Here is a 27,747-nt window from a genome sequence, read left to right on the forward strand (position 1 = left end):
CCTCCAGCACACACGCACTGTTGAGCGAGCGACTCTGAACTTACAATGGCTAGCCCCAAGTCGTTTAATTTTTTATTGAGCTTTATGCTACAGTGGCTTGCGAAAGTATTCACCCCCCATGGCATTTTTCCTATTTTGTTTCCTTACAACCTGAAATTAAAATGGATGTTGGGGGGGGATGGGTTGTAATCATTTGATTTACACAACATGCCTACCACTTTGAAGATGCAAAATATTTTTTTTTATTGTGAAACAAACAAGAAATAAGACAAAAAAAAAAACTGAAAAGTTGAGCGTGCATAACTATTCACCCCCCCAAAAGTCAATACTTTGTAGAGCCATCTTTTACAGCAATTTTAAGTCAAACTACAGATTCTCAATTGGATTGAGGTCTGGGCTTTGACTAGGTCATTACAAGACATTTAAATATTTCCCTTTTAACCACTCGAGTGTTGCTTTAGCAGTATGCTTATGGGCATTGTCCTGCTGGAAGGTGAACCTTCGTCCCAATCAAACAGATTTCCCTCAAGAATTTCCCTGCATTTCGCGCCATCCATCATTCCTTCAATTCTGTCCAGTTTCCCAGTCCCTGCCTATGAAAAACATCCCCACAGCATGATGCTGCCACCACCATGCTTCACTGTGGGGATGGGGTTCTCAGGGTGATGTGAGGTGTTGGGTTTGTGCCAAACATAGGGTTTTCCTTGATGGCCAAAAAGCTCAATTTTAGTCTCATCTGACCAGAGTACCTTCTTCCATATGTTTGGGGAGTCTCCCACATGCCTTTTGGCAAACACCAAAAGTGTCTGGTTATTGTTTTCTTAAAGCAAAGGATTTTTTTCTGGTCACTCTTCCGTAAAGCCCAATTCTGTGGAGTGTACGGCTTAAAGTGGTCCTATGGACAGATACTCCAATCTCCGCTTTGGAGCTTTGCAGCTCTCTGATTAATGCCCTCCTTTCCTGGTCCATTAGTTTTGGTGGGTGACCCTCTCTTGGCAGGTTTGTCGTGAGGCCATATTCTTTTCACTTTTTGTCATAGCCGCTTGCTAAAAAACTTTAATGAGCTAGCCTTCCTTCATGACCTGGCCTAAATTGGTATAGAATCAGCTGTCAAAGACGCTTGGACCTTATTTTTTGATTTTCAGTGGTATTGTAAACAAACACAACCCCATAAAGAAATTAGAATTAAAAACAGGTCCAGCCCCTGGTTCAACCGTGATGTTGCAGAGTTACTCCACCTCAAGAATTCCATTTGGTGAAAGGCTCGGCACACGCACACTCAGGCTGACTGGCTCTCGTTCAGGCAAATGAGAAATAAGTGCACTTAGGCTATCTGGAAGGCCAAGGTTAGTTACTTTAAGGAGCAGTTCTCTCTCTGTGGGTCTAACCCCAAGAAGTTCTGGAAAATGGTTAAAGACCTGGAGAATAAACCCTCCTCCTCAAAGCTGCCCATGTCCCTTAATGTTGATGATGTCATTGTTACTGACAAGGAGCACAGGATTCCTATTTGACTCAGCAATGCCTCCTTGCCTGTCCAACATTTCCTCATCTCCCACCCCTTCTAATGTAACTAGCCCCGATTCTCCTCCGTCTTTTTCCCCTGCCCCTCTACGATGTTTTGCCCTGCAGGCGGTCACAGAGTCTGAGGTGCTAAAGAAGCTCCATAAACTTGACCCCCCAAAAAACATTTGGGTCAGATGGTTTAGACCCTTTCTTCTTTAAGGTTTCTGCCCCTGTCATCGCCAAGCCTATCTCTGACCTTTTTAACCTGTCTCTCCTCTCTGAGGAGGTTCCCATTGCTTAGAAGGCAGCCACGGTGCATATTTTATTTAAAGGTAGAGATCAAGCTGATCCTAACTGTAATAGGCCTATTTCTATGTTGCCAAAAGTGTTGGAAGTACTTGACAGTAATCAACTGATTGGCTTCTTGATGTCTATTGTATTCCCTTGGGTATGCAATCTGGTTTCCGCTCAGGTTATGGATGTGTCACTGCAACCTTAAATGTCCTCAATGATGTCACAATTGCCCTTGATTCTAAGCAATGTTGTGCTGCTATTTTTATTGACTTTGCCAAAGCTTTTGATAAGTGGGCCGGCTAAGGAGTATTGGTGTTTCTGAGGGGTCTTTGACCTGGTTTGCTAACTACCTCTCAAAGAGTGCAGTGTATAAAGTCAGAACATCTGCTGTCTCAGCCACTGCCTGTCACCAAGGGAGTACCCCAAGGCTCGATCCTATACCCCACGTCTTTCTCAATGTTCATGAGGTAGTCACCTCATACAAGTACTTGGGAGTATGGCTAGAAGGTACACTGTCCTTCTCTCAGCACATATCAAAGCGTCAGGCTAAAGTTAAATCTAGACTTGGTTTCCTCTATCGTAATCGTTCCACTTTCACCCCAGCTTCCAAACTAATCCTGATTCAGATGACCATCCTACCCATGCTAGGTTACGGAGATGTAATTTATGGATCGACAGGTAAGGGTGCTCTCGAGCGGCTAAATGGTCATTATCATTCGGCCATCAGATTTTCCACCAATGCTCCTTATAGGAAACATCACTGCAGTCTATACTCTCTAAACTGGTCATCTCTGTATACCTGCCACAAGACCCACCCGTTGATGCTTATTAATAAAACCCTCTTAGGCCTCACTCCCCCCTATCTGAGATATCTACTGCAGCCCTCATCCTCCACATACAACACCCATCCTGCCAGTCACATTCTGTTAAAGGTCCCCAAAGCACACACATCCCTGAGTCGCTCCTCTTTTCAGTTTTCTGCAGCTAGTGACTGGAACAAGCTGCAACAAACACACAAATTGGACAGTTTTATCTCCATTTATCTTCATGGACACCCTTACTGACAGTTGTGGCAGCTTCACGCAACGTATTGTTGCCTCTACCTTCTTTCCCTTTGTGCTGTTGTCTGTGCCCAATAATGTTTGTACCATGTTTTGTGCTGCTACCATGTTGTGTTGCTACCATGTTGTTGTCATGTTGTGTTGCTACCATGCTGTGTTGTCATGTGTTGCTGCCATGCTATGTTGTTGTCTTAGATCTCTCTTTATGTAGGGTTGTGGTGTCTCGTCGTGATGTGTGCTTTGTCCTATATTTTAATTTAATTTTGAATTGTTAATCCTAGCCCCCGTCCCCACAGGAGGCTTTTTGCCTTTTGGTAGACCGTCATTGTAAATAAGAATTTGTTCTTAACTGACAGGCCTAGTTATATAAAGGTTAAATAAAAACAAATATATATATATAAATGGATGGATTAATAAGGGCCTTATAGAATCGGTTTTATTTTTTGCTTAATTCCATTTATTTATTTATTTAAAATTCTGTTTTCTCCGTTTTGTTATTACAGGTTTCAGATTTGAATCTGCCATGCAGTATTGAGGGAAAGAGTCTACCAGAACGAAGTGCTTATCTTAGTTCAAAACTGGTCTTCTATTACAAAGTATTAACTTAAGGGGGCTGAATAATTTTGCACGTACAATTTTTCAGTTTTTGATTTGTTAAAGTTTGAAATATCCAATAAATGTCGTTCCACTTCATGATTGTGTCCCACTTGTTGTTGATTCTTCACAAAAACATACAGTTTTATATCTTTATGTTTGAAGCCTGAAATGTGGCAAAAGGTCGCAAAGTTCAATACTTTCGCAAAGGCACTGTAATTATCGACTGTGTGTAGTGAATCCATTTAGTCTTTCCCGCTCTTTCTCAGTCCCCACCCCTTTCCTTTGTCTACCAAGCCATCTTATCGGCATACCCCACTAGGGTTTTTTCGATCATTGTTAGTAACCAATATCTACTGTTTGTTTTGTATGTATTTCTGTGATTAGTTAGTTAGTAAATAAATAATTTAGCCAATTTGTATATTGCTGATTCATTATGGAAACTAAGGTATGTGCAGATATCCAAGGGTTTGCGATGTTCAGTAATGAGAACTGATGAGGTAATAATTCATTAATAGCAGACCAATTGATTAGACATTAAAATATCTGAAGAGTTATATTCGGAAAATTATAACTGCGTAATCTCAACATTTTCCGTGATGCCCCGACTTCCTAGTTAACTAATGTTTACATGATCAGTTTAATCACATAATAATTAAACCTAGAGAACTGATTTGATATACATTACCGTTCAAAAGTTTGGGGTCACTTAATAAAAATGTCCCTGTTTTTGAAAGAAAAGCACATTGTGTCCATTCAAATAACATAACATTTATCAGAAATACAGTGTATACATTGCTAATGTTGTAAATGACTATTGTAGCTGGAAACGGCAGATTTTTTAATGGAATATCTACATAGGCGTACAGAGGCCCATTATCATCATCCATCACTCCTGTGTTCCAATGGTATGTTGTGTTAGCAGATCCAAGTTTATCATTTTAAAAGGCTAATTGATCATTAGAAAACCCTTTTGCAATTATGTTAGCATAGCTGAAAACGGTTGTCTGATTAAAGAAGCAATAAAACTGGCCTTCTTTAGACTAGTTGAGTATCTGGAGTATCAGCATTTGTGGGTTCAATTACAGGCTCAAAATGGCCAGAAACAAAGGACTTTCTTCTGAAACTCGTCAGTCTATTCTAGTTCTGAGAAATGAAGGCCATTCCATGCGGGAAATCTGTTTGTCCTGCGCCGTTGCCTCAAAGGAATATACAATCACTTGTGCATTTTGTTCATGTCTTATCATCTTGGGCAAATAAAATAAACATCTAATAAGTTCAATACATTTAGTTGATTGCTACTAATTTCAATACAATTTTTTATATTGTCGAATTCCGTTTTAATATCTGGATTCCGTCCAGATAATGCTGTTGCTTGTGGGTGAGATACAGAAAATTACTCAAGATACACATTCATCGCCACAATTAGGAATACGGTCTACATTATGGCTCTGAAGAAAGACTAGTGTATCAATGATGCTAACAAACAACCTCAGCCACCTGTTAAGGGTTCTACACAGTCTACGTAAATGGAGCCGATGGAGGTCTGTTTGCGTCACGTTTAAAAAATATTCAAAACGCACAAATGTACGTAGAACTAAGTAGAGAGCGACGCAAACGGATCTCCGTCGGCTCAGTTTGCGAAGACTGCGTATAGTATATCCCTTTAGTCTCCAAATTGATTTTACAGCACAAATGTTGTTGGAACTCGTTCCACTGCTATCGTCCAAACAAATTCAAATTCTGATGGGAAATGTTTTTTTATGAATTAACAGACATCTCTGTAGACATGATTATATCCTTAAGGGACAAGTAGATTCTTTGAAAGTTCTCCAATCACTACTACAGCCAGCCAGCACCAGTCACAATGTGTAGTGAGACATAACATAATTCATAACTCCCTTGCAAAGATATGGCAATTGACAGAGCATAGGGTGAAGAGATAGCAGAGAAGGTCATTACTAATGATGTCACAGAAGCCCCCCCCCCCTAAAAAAAAAACATCACTGAGTAATATGCTAATGAGAGTTAGCAGGTCCCGATATCTCTAGCATCGGAGAGACACATTTCCTTGAGGACTAACCGTCCACGACAGGTGGTGTGCCTGAGAGACAGACCCGAGCTTTGGCACTTTGTCATGTCACCCCTTTTGTTTATAGGCAGAGCACCGTTGACAGGACATATTAAACTAAACCCTCTTGATTTCTTACACCCAACTTTTCTTTCTTTAAAAAAAATGTAAGTGGTTTTACAAGTGACAAAACGATCCAAAAGGCAGAATTATAAAAAGAATGACTTAAGCCATGGCGATTGGCCGAAAAACATGAAATAGGAATGGAGGTTAGGGTGGTGGGAGCATAGTTGGAGGGGACAAAGCAAGGCTAATCTGTTCTTCCTATGGATTTGCACTGTTGTCTTGCCATGGCTCAGCTTTTGCTGTGAGTTGGACAGGAGGGAGAGCATAAGAAGAGCCTGGATCCCGCTTTTGATCTATTAACCAACCAGCGGATGCTACATCTTCCTGCTAGGGATTATCAAATAAGGCTAAATCCCAAATGGCACCCTATTCCTTATATTGGGTTGCAATATAAGCCTTTTCACTGAGCCATTTCATGGAGCTACACTTCACTTCCAGAGTCCACTGTAAGTACGTTGGTATTACAAAGTCAGAAGGTCCCCATGGAGTGCTCTAGCCATTGCTGCTCCACCTGCACAGTGCGCATGTTGCTGTCTCCACCAAGCCTCCTCATTCCCTCTTAACACATCATCCAACCCTCTAAGAGAACCATGACTGGCCTCTGGCAACACCCGTGTTTCTGCTTCCTGCTAAAGTTATTCACAGGGGAGGCACTGGAGGGTTTGGCATATAAAGCGTGTGTAGAAATCGAGACGTTTTAACCACAGATAAATGAGAAGCAGGGTGACGTATTTGACCCGATCTTACCGCAATAATTTAAACTATCAACAATGTCTACCCATTAAGGAGTTCTTAACTTGTTGCAGTTGAGTTTGTATGTGTGGGTGCGCACGTGTGTATCCCAGTCTACCAAGGCAGCCATGGTAAATGTAAACACTTTGAGCACAATTGAGGATGTAACCCTTACCTCTCAGTCGAGGAGAGAAACAGCATTAGCACATTAGCACAACCTTTGGGTAGAAAGAAAGAATGATCACACAAGGCAAGCACGGTTTAAAAATAGGCCTATCTAAAACAATGACGGGGCACTTAATGCATTAATACAGAAAATCTATTACGAAATCAGACAACCTCTTCCCACCTACACACACTCTAACCACTCACACAGACACGAGCTTGCATGCATGTGCACACACACACGATTCAAGCTTTAAGCTTGCTAGAAAAAAATGATAATTTCCTGCATTTGGGGACATGATATTTTATAATGCACCATTTTTATTCCTCACTGCAGAGAGATAGGCTGCTCTATCCAGATAAGGCTATTGCCTGCCACATCCATTAGGCCCAATGCCCACTGTTTAACTCTGGAATTAGAGGCCAACAACACTGACAGAGCCAACTCTCCTCTTTACCTCTTAACAACAAAATCATATCCAATGTAAAGCTTGCTAAAACTAAATCAAAAGTCTGACAAAAGAAACACAGACCATTAATAGCTTGTTTGGATCCATGGCATTATAAGCAGAGAGAATTAGCAAGTGAGCCAAAAGGGCATTATGCTGCAATAGTTGTGGGGGAAAGAGTTTACCTAATTGCAAATGCAACCACTCATACAGGAAATATCGGGACAGAAGTTTTCAAGTTGAGTTTCATCTCCATCTGTGGCTAGGTAAGGGAAGCGATGTCATACTGTTTTCAGTGGGCGATGGAAAAGGGTTTTTATTATTCTTCAGAATTCGTGACTTCACTGCTATGTTTGTTTTGTTTGCTGGAAAGCCGTGTTTGCTCAAGGATGTCCTGGGTTGAACCTAAAGTGAATGATTATTGACTAGGTTCCGAAATGTAAACAATAAAATGAATTGACTTGTGTATGCAACGCCTTAATGTATAGGCAAGCCCATGTTCAGTACAGTTGCGGGCACAAAAAAAAATCACAGTACAGGTTTTCGTAACAAACTATTGCTAGAAAAAGCCACAGCGCCTTGTTGCATTGCAGCAATTGTTCTGCCAATACCCTGTTGCAAGCTAACTTTTTAGTGGCAACAAAACCTCAATGCAAAACCCTAGTTGTGCTCCAACTGCCCATTAAATGCACCCTGAGAACATTTGAGAGGAGAAAGACTGAGTCCACTATTTGAACATGTCAAGAAAGTGTCCGGCACAGACAGATCTCAGGTGGACTTAGCCATCTGAGCCCATGACAGACCTCTAGGTGCACTCGATAGAAATGTGATGGTTTCAGTACCTACCAACAAAAGGAATATATTGTACAAATAGAACACAGGCCTCAATACACCAAGTCCTGTCTGGCATGGAATAAAGTTATATCACCCCTAAGGAGCCTATTCTGTATAGGGTACGGTATGTGTGTGAGGTGTATTGTATTGTCTGGGCACATTCAGTTAACAACACCATTAACAGTGTCACACAGGAATCCTGGGGCAAAGATAACATCAATCCTTGCTTTAGTGCCCATTACATAATGGTAAAAGCAATCCAACACTCATGATATAGGAGAGTTGAGCGTGAGGTGAGACTGAGGTCACTGCTGAGGGGAAGTAGTGTCACTGCCTGTTATCAGCCTGTATGCTGTCTGTTTGCTTCCTGTTTGTTGCTTCTTTGCAGCAGGATTACTGCCTGTTTGCTGCCTATTTACTGTTTTCTGCCTGTTTGTAGGTTACATGTTAATGGTGTTCCTCTGTCCTGGACTCTTAGCTCCTAGGTCTCATTCCAGGAATATGCTCCCTTCCATCTGCCCTCATGTACATTATTTCACTGATCTGATAGGACTGGATATTGCTTACACCAGTGGTTCTCAAACTGCGGGGGTCACAAGTAGGTTTGGGAGGCGTCGCGAGTGTGAAACTGAATGAGATAAACACATTTTTCATACATATTTTAATAGGCTACATATAGACCTACTATTTGTATTTTATATTTATACCTTTGCCTATTCAATCTGGTTACCAACATAGCCCTATGGTATTGCACTAAATGTGTGTCTCCAAAGTCTGTGCTTTAAAACCAAAAAGATCTGAGGGAATTTTTGCTACCTGCACTGCTGACAACTATTTTGGTCCACTCACACAGGAGTAATAAACGCCCAGTTCACAAAATGTATGGGATTACATTTAAAAAAAGATATATTTATCAGGGGGTGCTGCAGAACCTTTAGCACCCCTACTTTCCGCGGCTATGCCGAGCACAGGTGAAGACATGGGAGCAAATAAGGGGAAAAACAGAACAATGGAGATGCAGGAGAGGAACGCATGGACAAATAAAGAAGGAGAACTATAGAACCAAGAAACAAGGAGAACTATAGAACCAAGAAACAATTAGAACTATAGAACCAAGAAACAAGGAGAACTATAGAACCAAGAAAAGGGAAGAACTATAGAACCAAGAAACAAAGAGCACTATAGAACCAAGAAACAAGGAGCACTATAGAACCAAGAAACAAGGAGCACTATAGAACCAAGAAACACTATAGAACCAAGAAACAAGGAGCACTATAGAACCAAGAAACAAGGAGCACTATAGAACCAAGAAACAAGGAGAACTATAGAACCAAGAAAAGGGAAGAACTATAGAACCAAGAAACAAAGAGCACTATAGAACCAAGAAACAAGGAGCACTATAGAACCAAGAAAAAGGAGCACTATAGAACCAAGAAACACTATAGAACCAAGAAACACTATAGAACCAAGAAACAAGAAGCACTATAGAACCAAGAAACCAGGAGCACTATAGAACAAAGAAACAAGGAGCACTATAGAACCAAGAAACAAGGAGCACTATAGAACCAAGAAACAAGGAGAACTATAGAACCAAGAAAAGGGAAGAACTATAGAACCAAGAAACAAAGAGCACTATAGAACCAAGAAACAAGGAGCACTATAGAACCAAGAAACAAGGAGCACTATAGAACCAAGAAACAAGGAGCACTATAGAAACAAGAAACAAGGAGCACTATAGAACCAAGAAACAAGGAGAACTATAGAACCAAGAAACACTATAGAACCAAGAAACACTATAGAACCAAGAAACAAGAAGCACTATAGAACCAAGAAACCAGGAGCACTATAGAACAAAGAAACAAGGAGCACTATAGAACCAAGAAACAAGGAGCACTATAGAACCAAGAAACAAGGAGCACTATAGAACCAAGAAACAAGGAGAACTATAGAACCAAGAAAAGGGAAGAACTATAGAACCAAGAAACAAAGAGCACTATAGAACCAAGAAACAAGGAGCACTATAGAACCAAGAAACAAGGACTATAGAACCAAGAAACAAGGAGCACTATAGAACCAAGAAACACTATAGAACCAAGAAACAAGGAGCACTATAGAAACAAGAAACAAGGAGCACTATAGAACCAAGAAACAAGGAGAACTATAGAACCAAGAAAAGGGAAGAACTATAGAACCAAGAAACAAAGAGCACTATAGAACCAAGAAACAAGGAGCACTATAGAACCAAGAAACAAGGAGCACTATAGAACCAAGAAACACTATAGAACCAAGAAACACTATAGAACCAAGAAACAAGGAGCACTATAGAACCAAGAAACCAGGAGCACTATAGAACAAAGAAACAAGGAGCACTATAGAACCAAGAAACACGGAGCACTATAGAACCAAGAAACAAGGAGCACTATAGAACCAAGAAACAAGGAGAACTATAGAACCAAGAAAAGGGAATAACTATAGAACCAAGAAACAAAGAGCACTATAGAACCAAGAAACAAGGAGCACTATAGAACCAAGAAACAAGGAGCACTATAGAACCAAGAAACAAGGAGCACTATAGAACCAAGAAACACTATAGAACCAAGAAACAAGGAGCACTATAGAACCAAGAAACCAGGAGCACTATAGAACAAAGAAACAAGGAGCACTATAGAACCAAGAAACAAGGAGCACTATAGAACCAAGAAACAAGGAGCACTATAGAACCAAGAAACAAGGAGAACTATAGAACCAAGAAACAAGGAGAACTATAGAACCAAGAAAAGGGAAGAACTATAGAACCAAGAAACAAAGAGCACTATAGAACCAAGAAACAAAGAGCACTATAGAACCAAGAAACAAGGAGAACTATAGAACCAAGAAACAATTAGAACTATAGAACCAAGAAACAAGGAGAACTATAGAACCAAGAAAAGGGAAGAACTATAGAACCAAGAAACAAAGAGCACTATAGAACCAAGAAACAAGGAGCACTATAGAACCAAGAAACAAGGAGCACTATAGAACCAAGAAACACTATAGAACCAAGAAACAAGGAGCACTATAGAACCAAGAAACAAGGAGCACTATAGAACCAAGAAACAAGGAGAACTATAGAACCAAGAAAAGGGAAGAACTATAGAACCAAGAAACAAAGAGCACTATAGAACCAAGAAACAAGGAGCACTATAGAACCAAGAAACAAGGAGCACTATAGAACCAATAAACACTATAGAACCAAGAAACACTATAGAACCAAGAAACAAGGAGCACTATAGAACCAAGAAACCAGGAGCACTATAGAACAAAGAAACAAGGAGCACTATAGAACCAAGAAACAAGGAGCACTATAGAACCAAGAAACAAGGAGCACTATAGAACCAAGAAACAAGGAGAACTATAGAACCAAGAAAAGGGAAGAACTATAGAACCAAGAAACAAAGAGCACTATAGAACCAAGAAACAAGGAGCACTATAGAACCAAGAAACAAGGAGCACTATAGAACCAAGAAACAATGAGCACTATAGAACCAAGAAACACTATAGAACCAAGAAACAAGGAGCACTATAGAACCAAGAAACAAGGAGCACTATAGAACCAAGAAACAAGGAGAACTATAGAACCAAGAAAAGGGAAGAACTATAGAACCAAGAAACAAAGAGCACTATAGAACCAAGAAACAAGGAGCACTATAGAACCAAGAAACAAGGAGCACTATAGAACCAAGAAACACTATAGAACCAAGAAACACTATAGAACCAAGAAACCAGGAGCACTATAGAACAAAGAAACAAGGAGCACTATAGAACCAAGAAACAAGGAGCACTATAGAACCAAGAAACAAGGAGCACTATAGAACCAAGAAACAAGGAGAACTATAGAACCAAGAAAAGGGAAGAACTATAGAACCAATAAACAAAGAGCACTATAGAACCAAGAAACAAGGAGCACTATAGAACCAAGAAACAAGGAACACTATAGAACCAAGAAACAAGGAGCACTATAGAACCAAGAAACACTATAGAACCAAGAAACAAGGAGCACTATAGAACCAAGAAACCAGGAGCACTATAGAACAAAGAAACAAGGAGCACTATAGAACCAAGCAACAAGGAGCACTATAGAACCAAGCAACAAGGAGCACTATAGAACCAAGAAACAAGGAGAACTATAGAACAAAGAAACAAGGAGAACTATAGAACCAAGAAACAAGGACTAAGTAACAAAAAAACAAGGAGAACTATAGAACCAAGAAACAAGGAGAACTATAGAACCAAGAAACAAAGAGCACTATAGAACCAAGAAACAAGGAGAACTATAGAACCAAGAAACAATGAGCACTATAGAACCAAGAAACAAGGAGAACTATAGAACAAAGAAACAAGGAGAACTATAGAACCAAGAAACAATGAGAACTATAGAACCAAGAAACAAGGAGCACTATAGAACCAAGAAACAAGGAGCACTATAGAACCAAGAAACAAGGAGAACTATAGAACCAAGAAACAAGGAGAACTATAGAACAAAGAAACAAGGAGAACTATAGAACCAAGAAACAAAGAGCACTATAGAACCAAGAAACAAAGAGCACTATAGAACCAAGAAACAAAGAGCACTATAGAACCAAGAAACAAGGAGCACTATAGAACCAAGAAACAAGGAGAACTATAGAACAAAGAAACAAGGAGAACTATATAACAAAGAAACAAGGAGAACTATAGAACCAAGAAACAAAGAGCATTATAGAACCAAGAAATAAGGAGCACTATAGAACCAAGAAACAAAGAGCACTATAGAACCAAGAAACAAGGAGAACTATAGAACCAAGAAACAATGAGAACTATAGAACAAAGAAACAAGGAGCACTATAGAACCAAGAAACAAGGAGAACTATAGAACAAAGAAACAAGGATAACTAAATAACAAAGAAACAAGGAGAACTATAGAACAAAGAAACAAGGAGAACTATAGAACAAAGAAACAAGGAGAACTATAGAACAAAGAAACAAGGAGCACTATAGAAACAAGAAACAAGGAGAACTATAGAACCAAGAAACAAGGAGACCTAAATAACAAAGAAACAAGGAGACCTAAATAAAAGAAACAAGGAGAACTATAGAACAAAGAAATAAGGAGAACTAAATAACAAAGAAACAAGGAGAACTATAGAAACAAGAAACAAGGAGAACTATAGAACCAAGAAACAAGGAGAACTATAGAAACAAGAAACAAGGAGAACTATAGAACAAAGAAACAAAGAGCACTATAGAAACAAGAAACAAGGAGAACTATAGAAACAAGAAACAAGGAGCACTATAGAACCAAGAAACAAGGAGAACTATAGAAACAAGAAACAAGGAGAACTATAGAACAAAGAAACAAGGAGCACTATAGAAACAAGAAACAAGGAGACCTATAGAACAAAGAAACAAGGAGAACTATAGAACAAAGAAACAAGGAGAACTATAGAACAAAGCAACAAGGAGAACTATAGAACCAAGAAACAAGGAGAACTATAGAACAAATAACCTAGGAGACTATAGAACAAAGACACAATGAAAACTATAGAACAAAGAAACAAGAAAAGGAAAGCAGAGGACATGAAAGACAAAGACAAAGAACGTGCGTGAGTTGATTCCCATAGCCGAAAGCTAAAGCCAAGCCTAGCCACGACAGAGATGATTTGATTTAGGGTTTGACGAAAGACTTTGAGTTAATGAATAAGTGAAGTGCTCTAAACCGAGCTAGGTTTCATTTTCCCTTTATTGAACAGGATAAACGCCATGCTGTGAAAAATGTAATATATTTTTGCAACTTAAAAGCTGACTCCTCCGCTGTGTACACCACACCCTGCTACTTCATAGATCAGAACCCCTGTGGACCGATCACAGCTACAGGCAGGCCATGCTTTCCATCCAACCCTGCAACTGCCGCTACAAACAGGTTGGCCATATGATCTTGCTTTGGACTCCACAATAGTGACAAGATATCCCTAGTTGATATTGGCTGCTGACATGAATAACTTTTAGCTCAAAATGCAGGTATAAAACACAGTGTATTTATGTATCTTTCATTTGGAAATGTTTATGGCTGCAATGACAGGCTACATTTGCGGGTCAACGTTTGAGAACCACTGGCCTACACAAACCCAGTTGTCTCAGGAAGATCCATGAAGGGAAGTGAAGGAGGACAGGAAAAGAAGACATGGTCAGGGAAGCATGCAGCTGTGTGTGTGAGTGTGTGTGTGTATCTTTGTAACCATCAAGGTTAGTCATCTACTATTCTCAGGCCTCTTCTCCCCATAGTGTCCAAGCCTGTCTGGACCTGCCACTCTCCATGTGCCTTCAATCTATGTGAGAGAGAGCAAGCGGATTTGTCTGCTCACTGCCCGTCAACAATAACATTCACAATGCACAGACTCAACAAGAAAGGTAGGTGACTTTTCTTTAATCCAAGGGCATTGAGTCCTTATGGAATATATGGGTCTATATGGGGCCCAAATGGTGTGTGTTTCCCTAAGGCACATCGACTATTTACCCCTGATAAAGGAGATTTTAACTAGCTTAATTAAAAACACATAAAAGATGGTAGTAGGAAGAATGGATCTTAAAAGGACCAATCCAGCCATTTTTATCTCAATATCAAATCATTTATGCGTAACAATTAAGCACCCTAGCTGTGATTGTTTTCAATTAAAATGGTCAAAAATAAACAAAAATAGCTTCTTAGCAAAGAGCAATTTATCAAGCAAGAATTTTGCTAGTAATGTCTGGGAGGGGTCTGAGTGAGAAGGGGAAAACAGAAAACTAGCTATTACTGGAAGAGGTCTATTAACCAATGTACTGCCTAGTCACCAGGCAGGCCAAAAGTCCATCCCACCAAAACAGGCAGAAATTACAGCTCTTGCACTAAAAGGACATTTTCATCACAATTTCACAGTATTATTCTAACCTCAGGGGGAAATATATAGCACCAGTCAAAAGTGCTATATAGAGTTTCTTTATTTTTACTATTTTCTACATTGTAGAATAATAGTGAAGACATCAAAACAATGAAATAACACATATGGAATCATGTAGTAACCAAAAAATGTGTTAAACAAATCAAAATATGTTTTATATTTGCCATGATGACAGCTTTGCACACTCTTGGCAAATAGTTTTTGACTTCACTAGGCCTTTAACAGCATCAAGGAGCAGTCCATCCATAACATCAAATACTTCTCTCGGAACAAACGTATTATGATTCCCTCTCACATACAGTGCCTTCAGAAAGAATTCATTGACTTGTTCCATATTTTGTTGTGTTACAGCCTAAATTCAAAATGCGTTAAATGTATTCATTTTTCTCACCCATCGACACACAATAATTTTTAGACAGTTTTGCTAATTTATTGAAAATTAAATACAGAAATATCTCATTTACATAGGTATTCACACCCCTAAGTCAAAACTTAAACAAAAATATAAACACAATGTAAAGTTTGTTCCCATGTTTCATGAGCTGAAATAAAAGACCCAGAAATGTTCCATACACACAAGAATTAAGTATAAGGCTCATGACCAAAAGTATGTGGACACCTGCTCATCGAACAACTCATTCAAAAATCATGGGCATTAATATGGAGTTTGTCCTGTCTTTGCTGCTATAACAGCATCCACTCTTCTGGGAAGGCTTTCCACTAGATGTTGGAACATTGCTGTGGGGACTTGCTTCCATTCAGCAATAAGAGCATTAGTGAGGTCGGGCACTGATGTTGAGCGATTAGGCCTGGCTCGCCGTCGGTGTTCCAATTCATCTTAAAGGTGTTCGATGGGGTTGAGGTCAGGGCTCTGGGCAAGTCAGTCAAGTTCTTCCACACCGATCTCAACAAATAATTTCTGTGTGCACGGGGGCATTGTCATACTAATACAGGAAAGGTCCTTCCCTGAACTGTTGCCAAAAAAGTTGGAAGCACAGACTCGTCTAGAATGTCATTGTATGTTATAGCGTTAAGATTTCCCTTCACTGGAAATAAGGGGTTTAGCCCGAACCATGAAAAACAGCTGGAGACCATTATTCCTCCTCCAACAAACTTAACAGTTGGCTCTAAGCATTCGGGCAGCTAGCATTCTCCTGGCATCCATCAAACCCAGATTCGTCTATCGGACTGCCAGATGGTGAAGCGTGATTCATCACTCCAGAGAACGCGTTTTTTATAGCACTCGAGTTTCATAACACTCCAGCCGACGATTATTATACCACGGCAGGTTTTATACCACTCCAGCCGACGATTATTATACCACAGCAAGTTTTATACCACTCCAGCCGACGATTATTATACCACGGCAGGTTTTATACCACTCCAGCCGACGATTATTATACCACAGCAAGTTTTATACCACTCCAGCCGACGATTATTATACCACGGCAGGTTTTATACCACTCCAGCCGACGATTATTATACCACGGCAAGTTTTATACCACTCCAGCCGACGATTGGCATTGCGCATGGTGATCTTAGGCTTGTGTGTGGCTGCTTGGCCATGGAAACCCATTCCATGAAGCTCCCGATGAATCATTCTTGTGCTGACGTTGCTTCCACAGGCATTTTGGAACTCTGTAGTGAGTGTTGAAACTAGGAAAGATCATTTGTACGCGCTACGCACGTCAGCGGTCACGTTCTGTGAGCTTGTGTGGGCTACCACTTCGCGGCTGAGCCGTTGTTGCCCCTAGACGTTTCCACTTCACATTAATAGCACTTACAGTTGACCGGGGAAGCTCTAGCAGAGAAGAAATTTGAGATTATATACACCTGTCAGTAACGGGTGGGGCTGAAATAGCCAAATCAACTAATTTGAAGGGGTGTCCACATACTTTTGTATAAATAGTGTATGAACAGAGCTTGTGAATTCAATTATTTTAAACCTAACCACACGTCATCGCTTGCAGCCGTCGGTTTCAACCGGAGGCCACTGTGACATTGATTTCCCCAGTAATCCTTCCGCTGTTCAATTATGTATAGGCATGCTGACCCTATAAAAAATCTATTACTGACAGGTAGACGAGACCCGCCTCGTCCCAGAGGCCTCAGCACAGCTGTCTGTAGTCATCTCTAGTCATCACACTGCACTCCATGGGGTCTGAAATTAATTCTCTCTGCTTAGAGAAATACCTGGACAGAGGTGTAGGTGGCTGTCTGGATTCATTTGCCACAGCGATATTCAAATAGACATTTATTGACATTTAAACATAGACAAATTGGGACAGAAGTCCATTTTCCTTTAAGGTAGGAAGGTTAATTGAAAGGAAACGTTCCATGAGCAGCACTTCGTGACAGTACATTCTCAACTTATTACTTCACCTTGCTGGCTGACTTCAGCCAGCCAACAGTCAGTCCCTGCTCTCCTCTCCTCCTAGCTCTGCTCTCCTCTCCTCCTAGCTCTCCTCATAGCTCTCCTCTTCCCTCTTCCTAGCTCTCCTCCCTGTGCCTCAGTCTGGCTAAATCAAGGGCACTAGAGCACTGCTTATCTGTGGCTGTGATTCATCAGCCTGGTTGGTAAATAAGATACGTTATAATCACGGGGCTCCTGGTGGCATTGAGGGTCCATGTACTAATCAATAACATCCAATTCTTCATATATCTTCTGGTCTGATTATCTTGGCCTAATCCAACACTACACAATTTGTCTGTTCATTACTGGAGCAGGACAAAGCAGCGCTGAGCATGTTGTTTTCACTGGTGGTTATGATTTTAATGGTGATAAAGCTAGTTGGTTATCCAGTTGGCCAGGTGTGAGAAGAGGTGAGAAGAGGACAATCTCAGCCAGGCTCTTTTAATTGCAAATCCACCTGGGTCTCCTTTTGATACAGAAACCATTGGTTTCACAGCCTAGGCAAAGTAACATCGCATGCGGTGAAGTGCAGAAGATTAAGAAAAAGTAATAATTGTTCTCTGGAATATAGCTTAAAGGCAGAGCAAATGTTCAAATACTGGGAGTGCTTGAATCAAAATCTGTGAAATTGCGTAGCGAACGAAGATAATGTGTTAGGTTAAGTACCATGTGGGGAGGCGGTGGCGCCGTCTGGAGGGAGCCCAACGAGTAGACAGTTATTCACTTGAGAATGCAGATGAGCTGAACAAGTATGAACAGAGTTAATGAATACAAAACAGCTTTCATATCCTACAGTACATCATCAGACCTGATCTACTCTGGATTTACAGAGACCATATACTCCCTTTACAGTAGGAAAACATCACCATGCCTCTATGAAATAAAAAAGGATAATATCAAGTTCATAAGCTTATGAAATAAGCAATATGAGTCATTATAGTACTGCTAGTTGCTTTATTGTAGAGAATTTAACAGACACTGATTGGTCAATATGTTATCAGACCCTATATGCACACATGTCTACAGGTAGCCTAACCTAGTATTATAACAACCCCTTTCCTCCCAATCCAGTGCAATTGTCATGCTTAGTCAGTGCAATTTGCTACATTTTGGTAAATAGCATAAAATTATTCAGTGCTTGGGTTGGAGCTCATGCTTTCCATTTTCTAAAGAATTGATGGAATTTGCCAATAATTCAGAATTTAGCAACAACATATTTTTGCCCACAGTCCTCCTACCACCTAAACATGTTGAAGGAGAAGAACAGGCACTTTACTTTTTGTTATTGCTAGATAACGCCCCATTCTCATCTTTCAAATCAATTAACTAGCTGGCCTCTTGCTAAGCAGTGGATTTAGCATAAAACCAAAAAGAGTGAACTATTCCCTCATACTTTTCCCATGCACTGACTGAATCACACAGAGTGGAAATGGTACAGTCCCACAACAATTTCACAGCACAGCAATCACACAAATATGAACTTCCAGAAGTAATTAAACAGGCTTTACTGCAAAGGGACCTTCATGAATACCAGAAAGACGACGATTCCTATTGAGAAGCCACTAATCAGAACACATTCCAGACGAGGTGTCACATCAGCTTTGTTTTCCCGGAAATCCCTTCAGGAAACAGAAGTGAAGTGTAAGCCTCTAATCAACACAACCTGCTCTCGGATACATCCCAAATGGTGCCCTATTCCCTGCATAGTGCACTATGGGCTCTGGTCAAAAGTAGAGCATAGGGTGCCAATTTGGGGCACAGCGCTAGTCTGTTGTGCACGTCTCTCTCTCTGACACCAGCCTGATGGGTCTTAATTGGACTGAACATATGGGGTCCATACTTGCAAACATTAGAAAAAGTTAAAATTGAAACTTTTTCTCCATCTCAAAATATGCATCAGCCAATTACAATCGTTTGACATAGTTGCACGTGACCAAAAGCTACATTAGCTGTTCCCATTAGATAACCTGGCACATTTAGCCCCTTGTTGATTATCCCTTACACACATAGCATAGACATAGGCCTACACTTACAATACCGGTATTTTAAAAATTTGATTATAAAAATGCATATGAAACGTTGTAGAAGTACACTACCGGTCAAAAGTTTTAGAACACCTACTCATTCAAGGGGTTTTCTTTATTTAAAAAAACTATTTTCTACATTGTAGAACATTGAAAACATCAAAACTATGAAATAACACATGGAATCATGTAGTAACCAAAAAAGAGTGTTAAAATCATCTAAATATAATCTTCAAATATCCACCCTTTGCCTTGATGACAGCTTTGCACACTCTTGGCATTCTCTCAACCAGCTTCACCTGGAATGCTTTTCCAACAGTCTTGAAGGCGTTCCCACATATGCTAAGCACTTGATGGCTGCTTTTCCTTCACTCTGCGGTCCAACTCATCCCAAGCAATCTCAATTTGATTGAGGTCGGGGGATTGTGGAGGCCAAGTCATCTGATGCAGCACTCAATCACTCTCCTTGGTCAAATTCCCTTACACAGCCTGGAGGTGTGTTTTGGGTCATTGTCCTGTTGAAAAACAAATGATAGTCCGAACAGGCCCAAACCAGATGGGATGGCGTACACTGCAGAATGCTGTGGTAGCCATGCTGGTTAAGTGTGCCTTGAATTCTAAATAAAATCACAGACAATGTCACCAGCAAAGCACCCCCACACCATAACACCTCCTCCATACTTTACAGTGGGAAATACACACGTGGAGAGCATCCGTTCACCCACACCACGTCTCACACTGACACGGCAGTTGGAACAAAAAATCTCTCATTTGGACTCGAGACCAAAGGACACATTTCCACAGGTCTAGATTCCATTGCTTGCCCAAGCAAGATTCTTCTTGTTATTGGTGTCCTTTAGTAGTGGTTTCTTTGCAGCAATTCGACCATAAAGGCCTGATTCACACAGTCTCCTCTGAAGAGTTGATGTTGAGATGTGTCTGTTACTTGAACTCTGTGAAGCATTTATTTGGGCTGCAATTTCTGAGGCTGGTAATTCTAATTACCTTATCCTCTACAGCAGAGGTTACTCTGGGTCTTCCTTTCCTGTGGCGGTCCTCATGAGAGCCAGTTTCATCATGGCGCTTGATGGTTTTTGCGACTGCACTTGAAGAAACTTTCAAAGTTCTTGAAATGTTCCGTATTGACTGACCATCATATCTTAAAATAATGATGGACTGTCATTTCTCTTTGCTTTTTTGAGCTGTTCTTGCTACAATATGGACTTTGTCTTTTACCAAATAGGGATATCTTCTGTATACCACCCCTACCGTGTCACAACACAATTGATTGGCTCAAACGCATTAGAAGGAAAGAAATTCCACAAATGAACTTTTAAGAAGGCACACCTGTTAATTGAAATGCATTCCAGGTGACTAACTCATAAAGCTGGTTGAGAGAATGCCAAGAGTGTGCAAAGCTGCCATCAAGGCAAAGGGTGGCTATTTGAAGAATTTGTTTAACACTTTTTTGGTTACTACATGATGTATTATTTCATAGTTTTGATGTCTTTACTATTATTCTACCATGTAGAAAATACTAAAAAATAAAGAAAAACCTTGAATGAGTAGGTGTTCTAAAACTTTTGACCGGTAATGTACATGTACAACGTTTCATATGCATTTTTATAATCCTCCACTTTGTCATGTGTTATTTGAATCGAACAACGAGGACCAGCAGTGAACAGTTCTTTCCTTAACAAAAATGCTTGATGCAAGGAGGGCTCAAACCCACGGTTAAAGTGCCCTGTTGTTTTAGAGTCAACCGCTTTAGTGGTGTGTGCAACCAGGAAGCAATGATGATGACTGTACATGACAGCTATTTGACAAGTCCATAAGCTTTTTTACGACGTACGATAAAATTAAATGTTGACCTCCTTCTATTTTATTTTTGGGAAAAGCACATGAAAAACATAGGATTTCGTCATACGCGAAAATGTGCCTTTAGAATTGTTTCTTACGTTAGTAGCTAGTAGCCTAGTCAAGGATGTATCATGCACTATTGGCACTCTCCACTACCAAGTGGAACAAAAGTAAACTTTGAATTTGGAGTTTTAAAAGGTCCCTCTGGAAGCCAAGTTGACTTATTTTAAGAAATACCATTGGTTTGTCGATATAAAGTCTAAAATCTTTGATAGGCTGATAGAGAATTTGTTACAGGAAATAATCACTGCCACCTGCTCAGGTTAGCATAAGGATAAATATGCCAGGTTATGTAATGGGAACAGATCACATGTAGAGTTGTATCATGTTAATCTGGAGGTGAAAGAAAAGCACACCTGTTTAGATGAGGTGCTGGCTAGCGGAGTAGAACACTTGAAAAAGAAAAGGAGAACCGCACACTCTTAGGAGCTCAGATGCAATAACTGATTAACGTAATAACCAACATTTGGACAGACAAGCTGTCTTCATCAGGGTATAATGACAAACACTGCAGGTCACTAGTTTATATAGTGTCAAAGGACACACACAGGTGTCTGTAATTTCTGCCGGGTGTGGCTTGATATCATTGGTTAATTTACAGATATAAATAGAACATATAAAAAAACATGAATGGATAAGATCAAAGATACAATATGGCTACATAAGCCTACAAACATTTTTATTGAATAGCAAAATCACGAGAATGGCTTCAGATCAGAGTCTACGTTGAGACTGAAGGGAGCAAGAGTTTTTAAATTAAAGATCCAGCAAGCCTCTCATTTTAACAATAAATTGTCGAGGTCACCTCCTCTCCTAGGGAGGGTGACGTGTTCAATTCCGATATAATGTAGGGACAAAATCGAGTGGCTGCATTCCAAAAAGTGGCCTCCAACTGGGTACGCCGAGTTTTTGCAGCTAATGGTGCCACAATGTTCCGAGCTTCATACTTTTAATTCGCACTTCGTTTTACCCACATCATTTTTTTACCACAAGGACAAGTTATAAAATAAATAACTGCTTTAGTGGAGCACGTGATAACACCTTTGATTGGGATTTGTTTCCTTGTTTGAAGGATCTACATTTGTAAGTGCCATTGCATTGAGCGCAGCCAATTACACTTGTAGTTTCCATCCGGGAGAGGTGCAAATAGATGTTGTGCAGGGGTATTTTACGCAGTCGTGGGTGAACAGGGAGTACAGGAGGGGACTGAGCACACACCTCTGAGGGGCCCCAGGGTTGAGGATCAGCGTTACAGACGTGTTGTTAACTACCCTTACCACCTGGGGGTGGTCCGTTGATCCAGGATCCAGTTGCAGAGGGAGGTGTTTAGTCTCAGGGTCCTTAGCTTAGTGATGAGGTTTGTGGGCACTATGGTGTTGAACGCTGAGCTGTAGTCAATGAATAGCATTCTCACATAGGTGTTCCTTTTGTCCAGGTGGGAAAGGACAATGTGGAGTGCGATTGAGATTGTGTCATCTGTGGATCTGTTGGAGCGGTATGAAAATTGGAGTGGGTCTAGGGTATCCGGGAGGATGCTGTTGATGTGAGCTACGACCAGCATTTAAAAGCACTTTATGACTACCGACGTGAGTGCTACGGGGCGGTAATCATTTAGGCAGGTTACCTTCGCTTCCTTGGGCACAGGGACTCTGGAGGTCTGCTTGAAATATGTAGGTATTACAGACTCGGTCAGGGAGAGGTTGAAAATGTCAGTGAAGACCCTTCCCGTTCGAACCGGGCATGAAAAATAGTATTTTTTTTGTTACAACTCGACAGTATTGGTGTATCAGTGCAAACTGAGTTGCTATGGATGCTGGTTCAATACCTGTACCGTCCACTACCAAGAGACCTATGAGGTGACGGTAGGCTTTTGGTTTCTCTCCCTCTAAAAACAGAAATAAATAATTCTGAATAACAAACTGGCTTTATTTACAAATTAGTAACAATGTCTCTCCCCATGCTACAAGAATGGTCTTTTTCTCGTTCACTTTAGGTTATTTGAAAACAAAATAATCTCCAAAATATCCTTATTTTTTAAACAAGCCAAAGAAATTTGGTTGTAATTTCAGTTTAATCCACCAGAAAAGACAGAACAAATAATAACCACAATATTTGTTGTAACTCAAATATACTGATTGATAATAAAAACTGTACTATATTTTATGTTATTCCTGAAAGCCCTATTGTGCTCACTTAAATTAATAGAGGTCCTGATCATGGTGCTACAGTATGTTGTTACAGCATAATCAAAGTGAGGACAATCGACAATCTGCTGTATGCTTATGGCCTATTGTAAGCTGAATTCACATCTTTCCAGTACTCCTCAAACCGCCCCAAACTCCACCCTTAACACAGTTACCATTCAAAAACGAGATGTTTATCAAAAAAAAAAGACATTGCGACCAAAGAGAACAGATGAAATGGACATCATTTTCATCAACCCAGCTTCTTTCTACGGTGCTACCTGTTCCAGGGTTAGGACCGTATCCATTTGAGGTCTTGAAAATTAGCCGGAGCCGAGAGGATCACCAAAACAAATGGTATTTCGGTTTCAGTGCATTTTCTTAAAACAAATTTATATAGCCTATCAACGTGTAGGCATACTGTGTGATAAAATTGATCATTAAATAAAGTTTAAATAAAAAAAGACAAATAATTGTGTACTAAAACGTGAAGGTGTTTTTGCAGAGTATACCAACCATGCCGACAAACATCCGTGGAGATTAGTGGACAAAAGGCTGGACAATCCATGACTGGGGTTGGGATTTGTATGTACGGTCACTGTGGGGATGACGTCGTCGATGCACTTACTGATGAAGCCGATGACTGAGGTAATATACTCCTTCATGCCATTAGTACCAGCATTGGTTTGTAGTGGTAAATAGACAGCCACGAATAATATGGATGAGAACTGTCTTGGTAAATAGTGTGGTCTACAGCTTATCATAAGGTTTTCTACCTCAGGCAAGCACTACTTACCAGGCATAGCTTCTCTGCCCTGCCGGTGCATGGAAAATACAGCCAGCTCTATATTATCCGTGTTGTCGTTCAGATACATAAGATATTACAGTTTTTAAATGTCCCTTTGGTAGTATAATCTTGATCATAGGTCATCCATTTTATTTTCCAATGATTGCACGTTGGCCAATAGAACGGATGGTAGTTGAGGTTTACTCACTCGCCAACATATTCTCAGAAGGCAGCCTGACCTCCGCCCCCTTTTTCTCCTTCTTTTCTTCACACAAATGATGGGGATTTGGGCCCGTTCCCGAGAAACCAGTATATCCTTCGCGTCAGACTCATTTAAGAAAGAAAATTCTTCCAGTTCAAGTTGAGTAATCGCTGTTCTGATGTCCAGAAGTTATTTTCGGGCATAAGAGATGGTAGCAGCAACATTATGTACAAAATAAGTAAAAAATAAGTTACAAACAATGCAAAAAAACAAACAAAATAGCACAGTTGGTTAGGATCATATAAAATGTCAGCCATCCCCTCCGGCGCCATTCTACACAACTCCAAACATCCGTTGTAGGATTTGAATACCCTTGGATTATAGGATCTCTATGGCTTCTTACCAGTGTTCTGATCCATGTACTCCCGGGACACATGTTCATTCTGGTGCACCCATTCTCCATTGCACTTGAAGAAGATCTGCAAGGCAGGCACAGCCCGACACAGCAGCTTGATTGGGTTGCTTTTGATTATGTAGGAATCTTCTGGTTCCTTCAGGAAGTGAGGCAGGGTACCTGGGACTGATGGTAGGGAGTCTGGCAGGATGTCACCTGTGGCTCCTGCAAAGAGAGAGACTAGTTCATTCAATCAATCAATTACATGTATTTTATAAAGTCCTTTTTACATCAGCACAGCAGTTGTCACAAAGTGCTTTACAGATACAGCAGATACCCAGCCTAAATTCCTAAAGAGAAATACAAAGCAGTGTTCTTCTGGGTGACAATGACTGACATTCAAAACAAAACCCAGGAAAAAGCACTGATAGATATGTTATGAAGATGCATTATGTAACTTTTTCTATGTCCAAAAGCTGTAAGTTGCTAGTTGTCATTCAATGTGATTCGACAGTAACAATTTAGCGCCTGCAGCCTACCTGAAAACCCCTGTATTTGATTTGGCTGTTGATTTGGATTTTCCTGACAGATTTAGTACTGCGCACAATGAATGACAAGTTTCCGCCACAAGCTCATTGGGTCAGACTGAGAAGATCTCAATTGCATACTACTAGCATCATCTCTCCTCATCTCCTTCTCAAAACCCATTGGATGAGAAAGCCAAAAGTATGAGAAAGGCAAAACCCACCAACGGGTTTTGAGAGGAAATGAGAAGAAAGGACGAGACTATTATTCAATTTAGAATCTCCCAGAAACGGAAGAAAAATGGGATGCATATCCACACTTCGCTAGCGAAGAGATATGGCAGATGCGGGGAGCAAACAACATGTCCCAGCATCTCCTCCATATAACCCAAATAAACGTAAAAGGGAAAACAATAGAGCCCGGGTCAAGATGAGAGTGAACCTCGGATTTGCGCTCACAAACTGTAGAGGGCTTGCTAGTTAGCTAGCTCATGTCATGACTCTCCTGTGACGGATCTGAAGGATCAGGTTACTTAGTAAATAAATCATTAAGACAATTTGTATATTGCTAATTCATGATTCTATGCTATGGTTCATGCAGATACCCAAGGGTTTGCAACGTTCAGTAATGAGACTGATGAGGTAAAATTCCTTAATGAGCGATTGTTTTGATAAGATATGAAAATATAGGAATTCAGGAAATTAATGAATTAACTCGGGAAATAAAGACTCGTTAAACATTTTCCTGTGTTGCCCCAACTTCCTAGTTCATTAAAGTTACATGATTTGTTTAATCATGTAATTAAATTACACACAGAGAATTGATTTAATAATATACAGGCTTCACATTTAACAAAACTAGCTAAGGGATTGAAAACCAACCAAGAGACTGTTCTGCTGAAAAGACATAGCTAGCCAGATAATAAATATTTCTAGATATAAAGTAATATGTTGCTTTTGCTATTTAGTTATAAATATGTATGCAAGCGGGCTCCTGAGTGGCGAAACGGTCTAAGGCACTGCATCTCAGAGCTAGAGGCATCACTACAGACCCTGGTTTGATCCCAGGCTGTATCACAACCCGCCGTGATTGGGAGTCCCATGGGGAAGCACACAATTGGCCGAGCGTCGTCCGAGTTAGGGTTTGACTGGGGTAGGCCGTCAATGTAAATAAGAATATGTTCTTAACTGACTTGCCTTGTCAAATAAAGGTTAAATAAATTTTTTCAAAATTAAAAAAGTGCTATAGCTACTATGGATTACTTATTTTCAAGCCATGTTAGTCGCTAGCTAGCTAGTGACTGCGTGATTGGTTTATTTAAATTTGTATAAAATGTTGCTTTGCTATTTAGTTTTAATAAACTATATGTATTAATTTGTTATATTTCTTATCTCTGTGGTCTGAATAGTTAGCTAGTGAACTTTACTTCTCTTCACACTACTGTACTGGCACGGAATAGCGGAAAAGCTCTAGTTCGAAAATATATATGAACAAAAATATTGCTTCTATTTCAGTTATGAAAGGGATCAATCAATATCAATACCTACCAAGCGTTGTGTGTTTCCAACCCCACCATTGTCAAGTATTGGAGCAGAAGTAAAAATGTATCATTGTATTTCCCCTAGCTGGCCAAGAATTGATCTATTAATAAAGTGTACATCTTCCAATAATAGGCATACAGTGGGGCAAAAAAGTATTTAGTCCGCCACCAATTGCGCAAGTTCTCCCACTTAAAAAGATGAGAGAGGCCTGTAATTTTCATCATAGGTACACTTCAACTATGACAGACAAAATGAGAAAGAAAATCCAGAAAACCACATTGTAGGATTTTTAATGAATTTATTTGCAAATTATGGTGGAAAATAAGTATTTGGTCACCTACAAACAAGCCAGATTTCTGGCTCTTACAGACCTGTAACAACTTCTTTAAGAGGCTCCTCTGTCCTCCACTCGTTACCTGTATTAATGGCACCTGTTTGAACTTGTTACTTTGAGAATGCAGAGGGCAACAAGATCTACAGTGCCTAGCAAAAGCATTCATCCCCTTGGGGTTTTTCCTATTTAAATGTAGTTCAAATGGATTTGGATTTCATGTAATGGACATACACAAAATTGTCCAAATTGGTGAAGTGAGATGAATTTTTTATTTTTTTAAAAATAAAAAACAAAAGTCGTGCGTGCATATGTATTCATCCCCTTTGCTACGAAGCCCCTAAATAACATCTGCAACACCACTAAGCAAGCGGCAAGCTCTCCAAACAGGTCAGGGAAAAAGTTGTGGAGAATAACAGATAACGGTTGGGTTATAAAAAAATATCAGAAACTTTTAACATCCCACTGAGCACCATTAAATCCATTATTGAAAAATGGAAAGAATATGGCACCACAACAAACCTGCCAAGAGAGGGCCGCCCACCAAAACACACAGACCAGACAAGGAGGGCATCAATCAGAGAGGCAGCAAAGAGACCAAAGATAACCCTGAAGGAGCTGCAAAGTTCCAAAGTGGAGATT

The 27,747-nt window shown here is 40.1% G+C and overlaps 1 protein-coding gene across 5 annotated transcripts in view; it reads right to left on the bottom strand.

Moving 5' to 3' along the window:
- unc5db (unc-5 netrin receptor Db) overlaps positions 1-27,747 on the bottom strand; it is a 217,520-nt gene that overhangs the window by 48,629 nt on the left and 141,144 nt on the right. For all 5 annotated transcript variants that reach the window (XM_020474537.2, XM_020474523.2, XM_020474518.2 and 2 more), the window contains exon 2: positions 24,718-24,933. In XM_020474537.2, coding sequence (XP_020330126.1) covers positions 24,718-24,933 — 216 coding nt within the window. The remainder of the gene's footprint in view (positions 1-24,717; positions 24,934-27,747) is intronic.

The sequence above is a fragment of the Oncorhynchus kisutch genome, linkage group LG3 (genome assembly GCF_002021735.2).
Source record: "Oncorhynchus kisutch isolate 150728-3 linkage group LG3, Okis_V2, whole genome shotgun sequence".
NCBI classification, from domain to species: domain Eukaryota; kingdom Metazoa; phylum Chordata; class Actinopteri; order Salmoniformes; family Salmonidae; genus Oncorhynchus; species Oncorhynchus kisutch.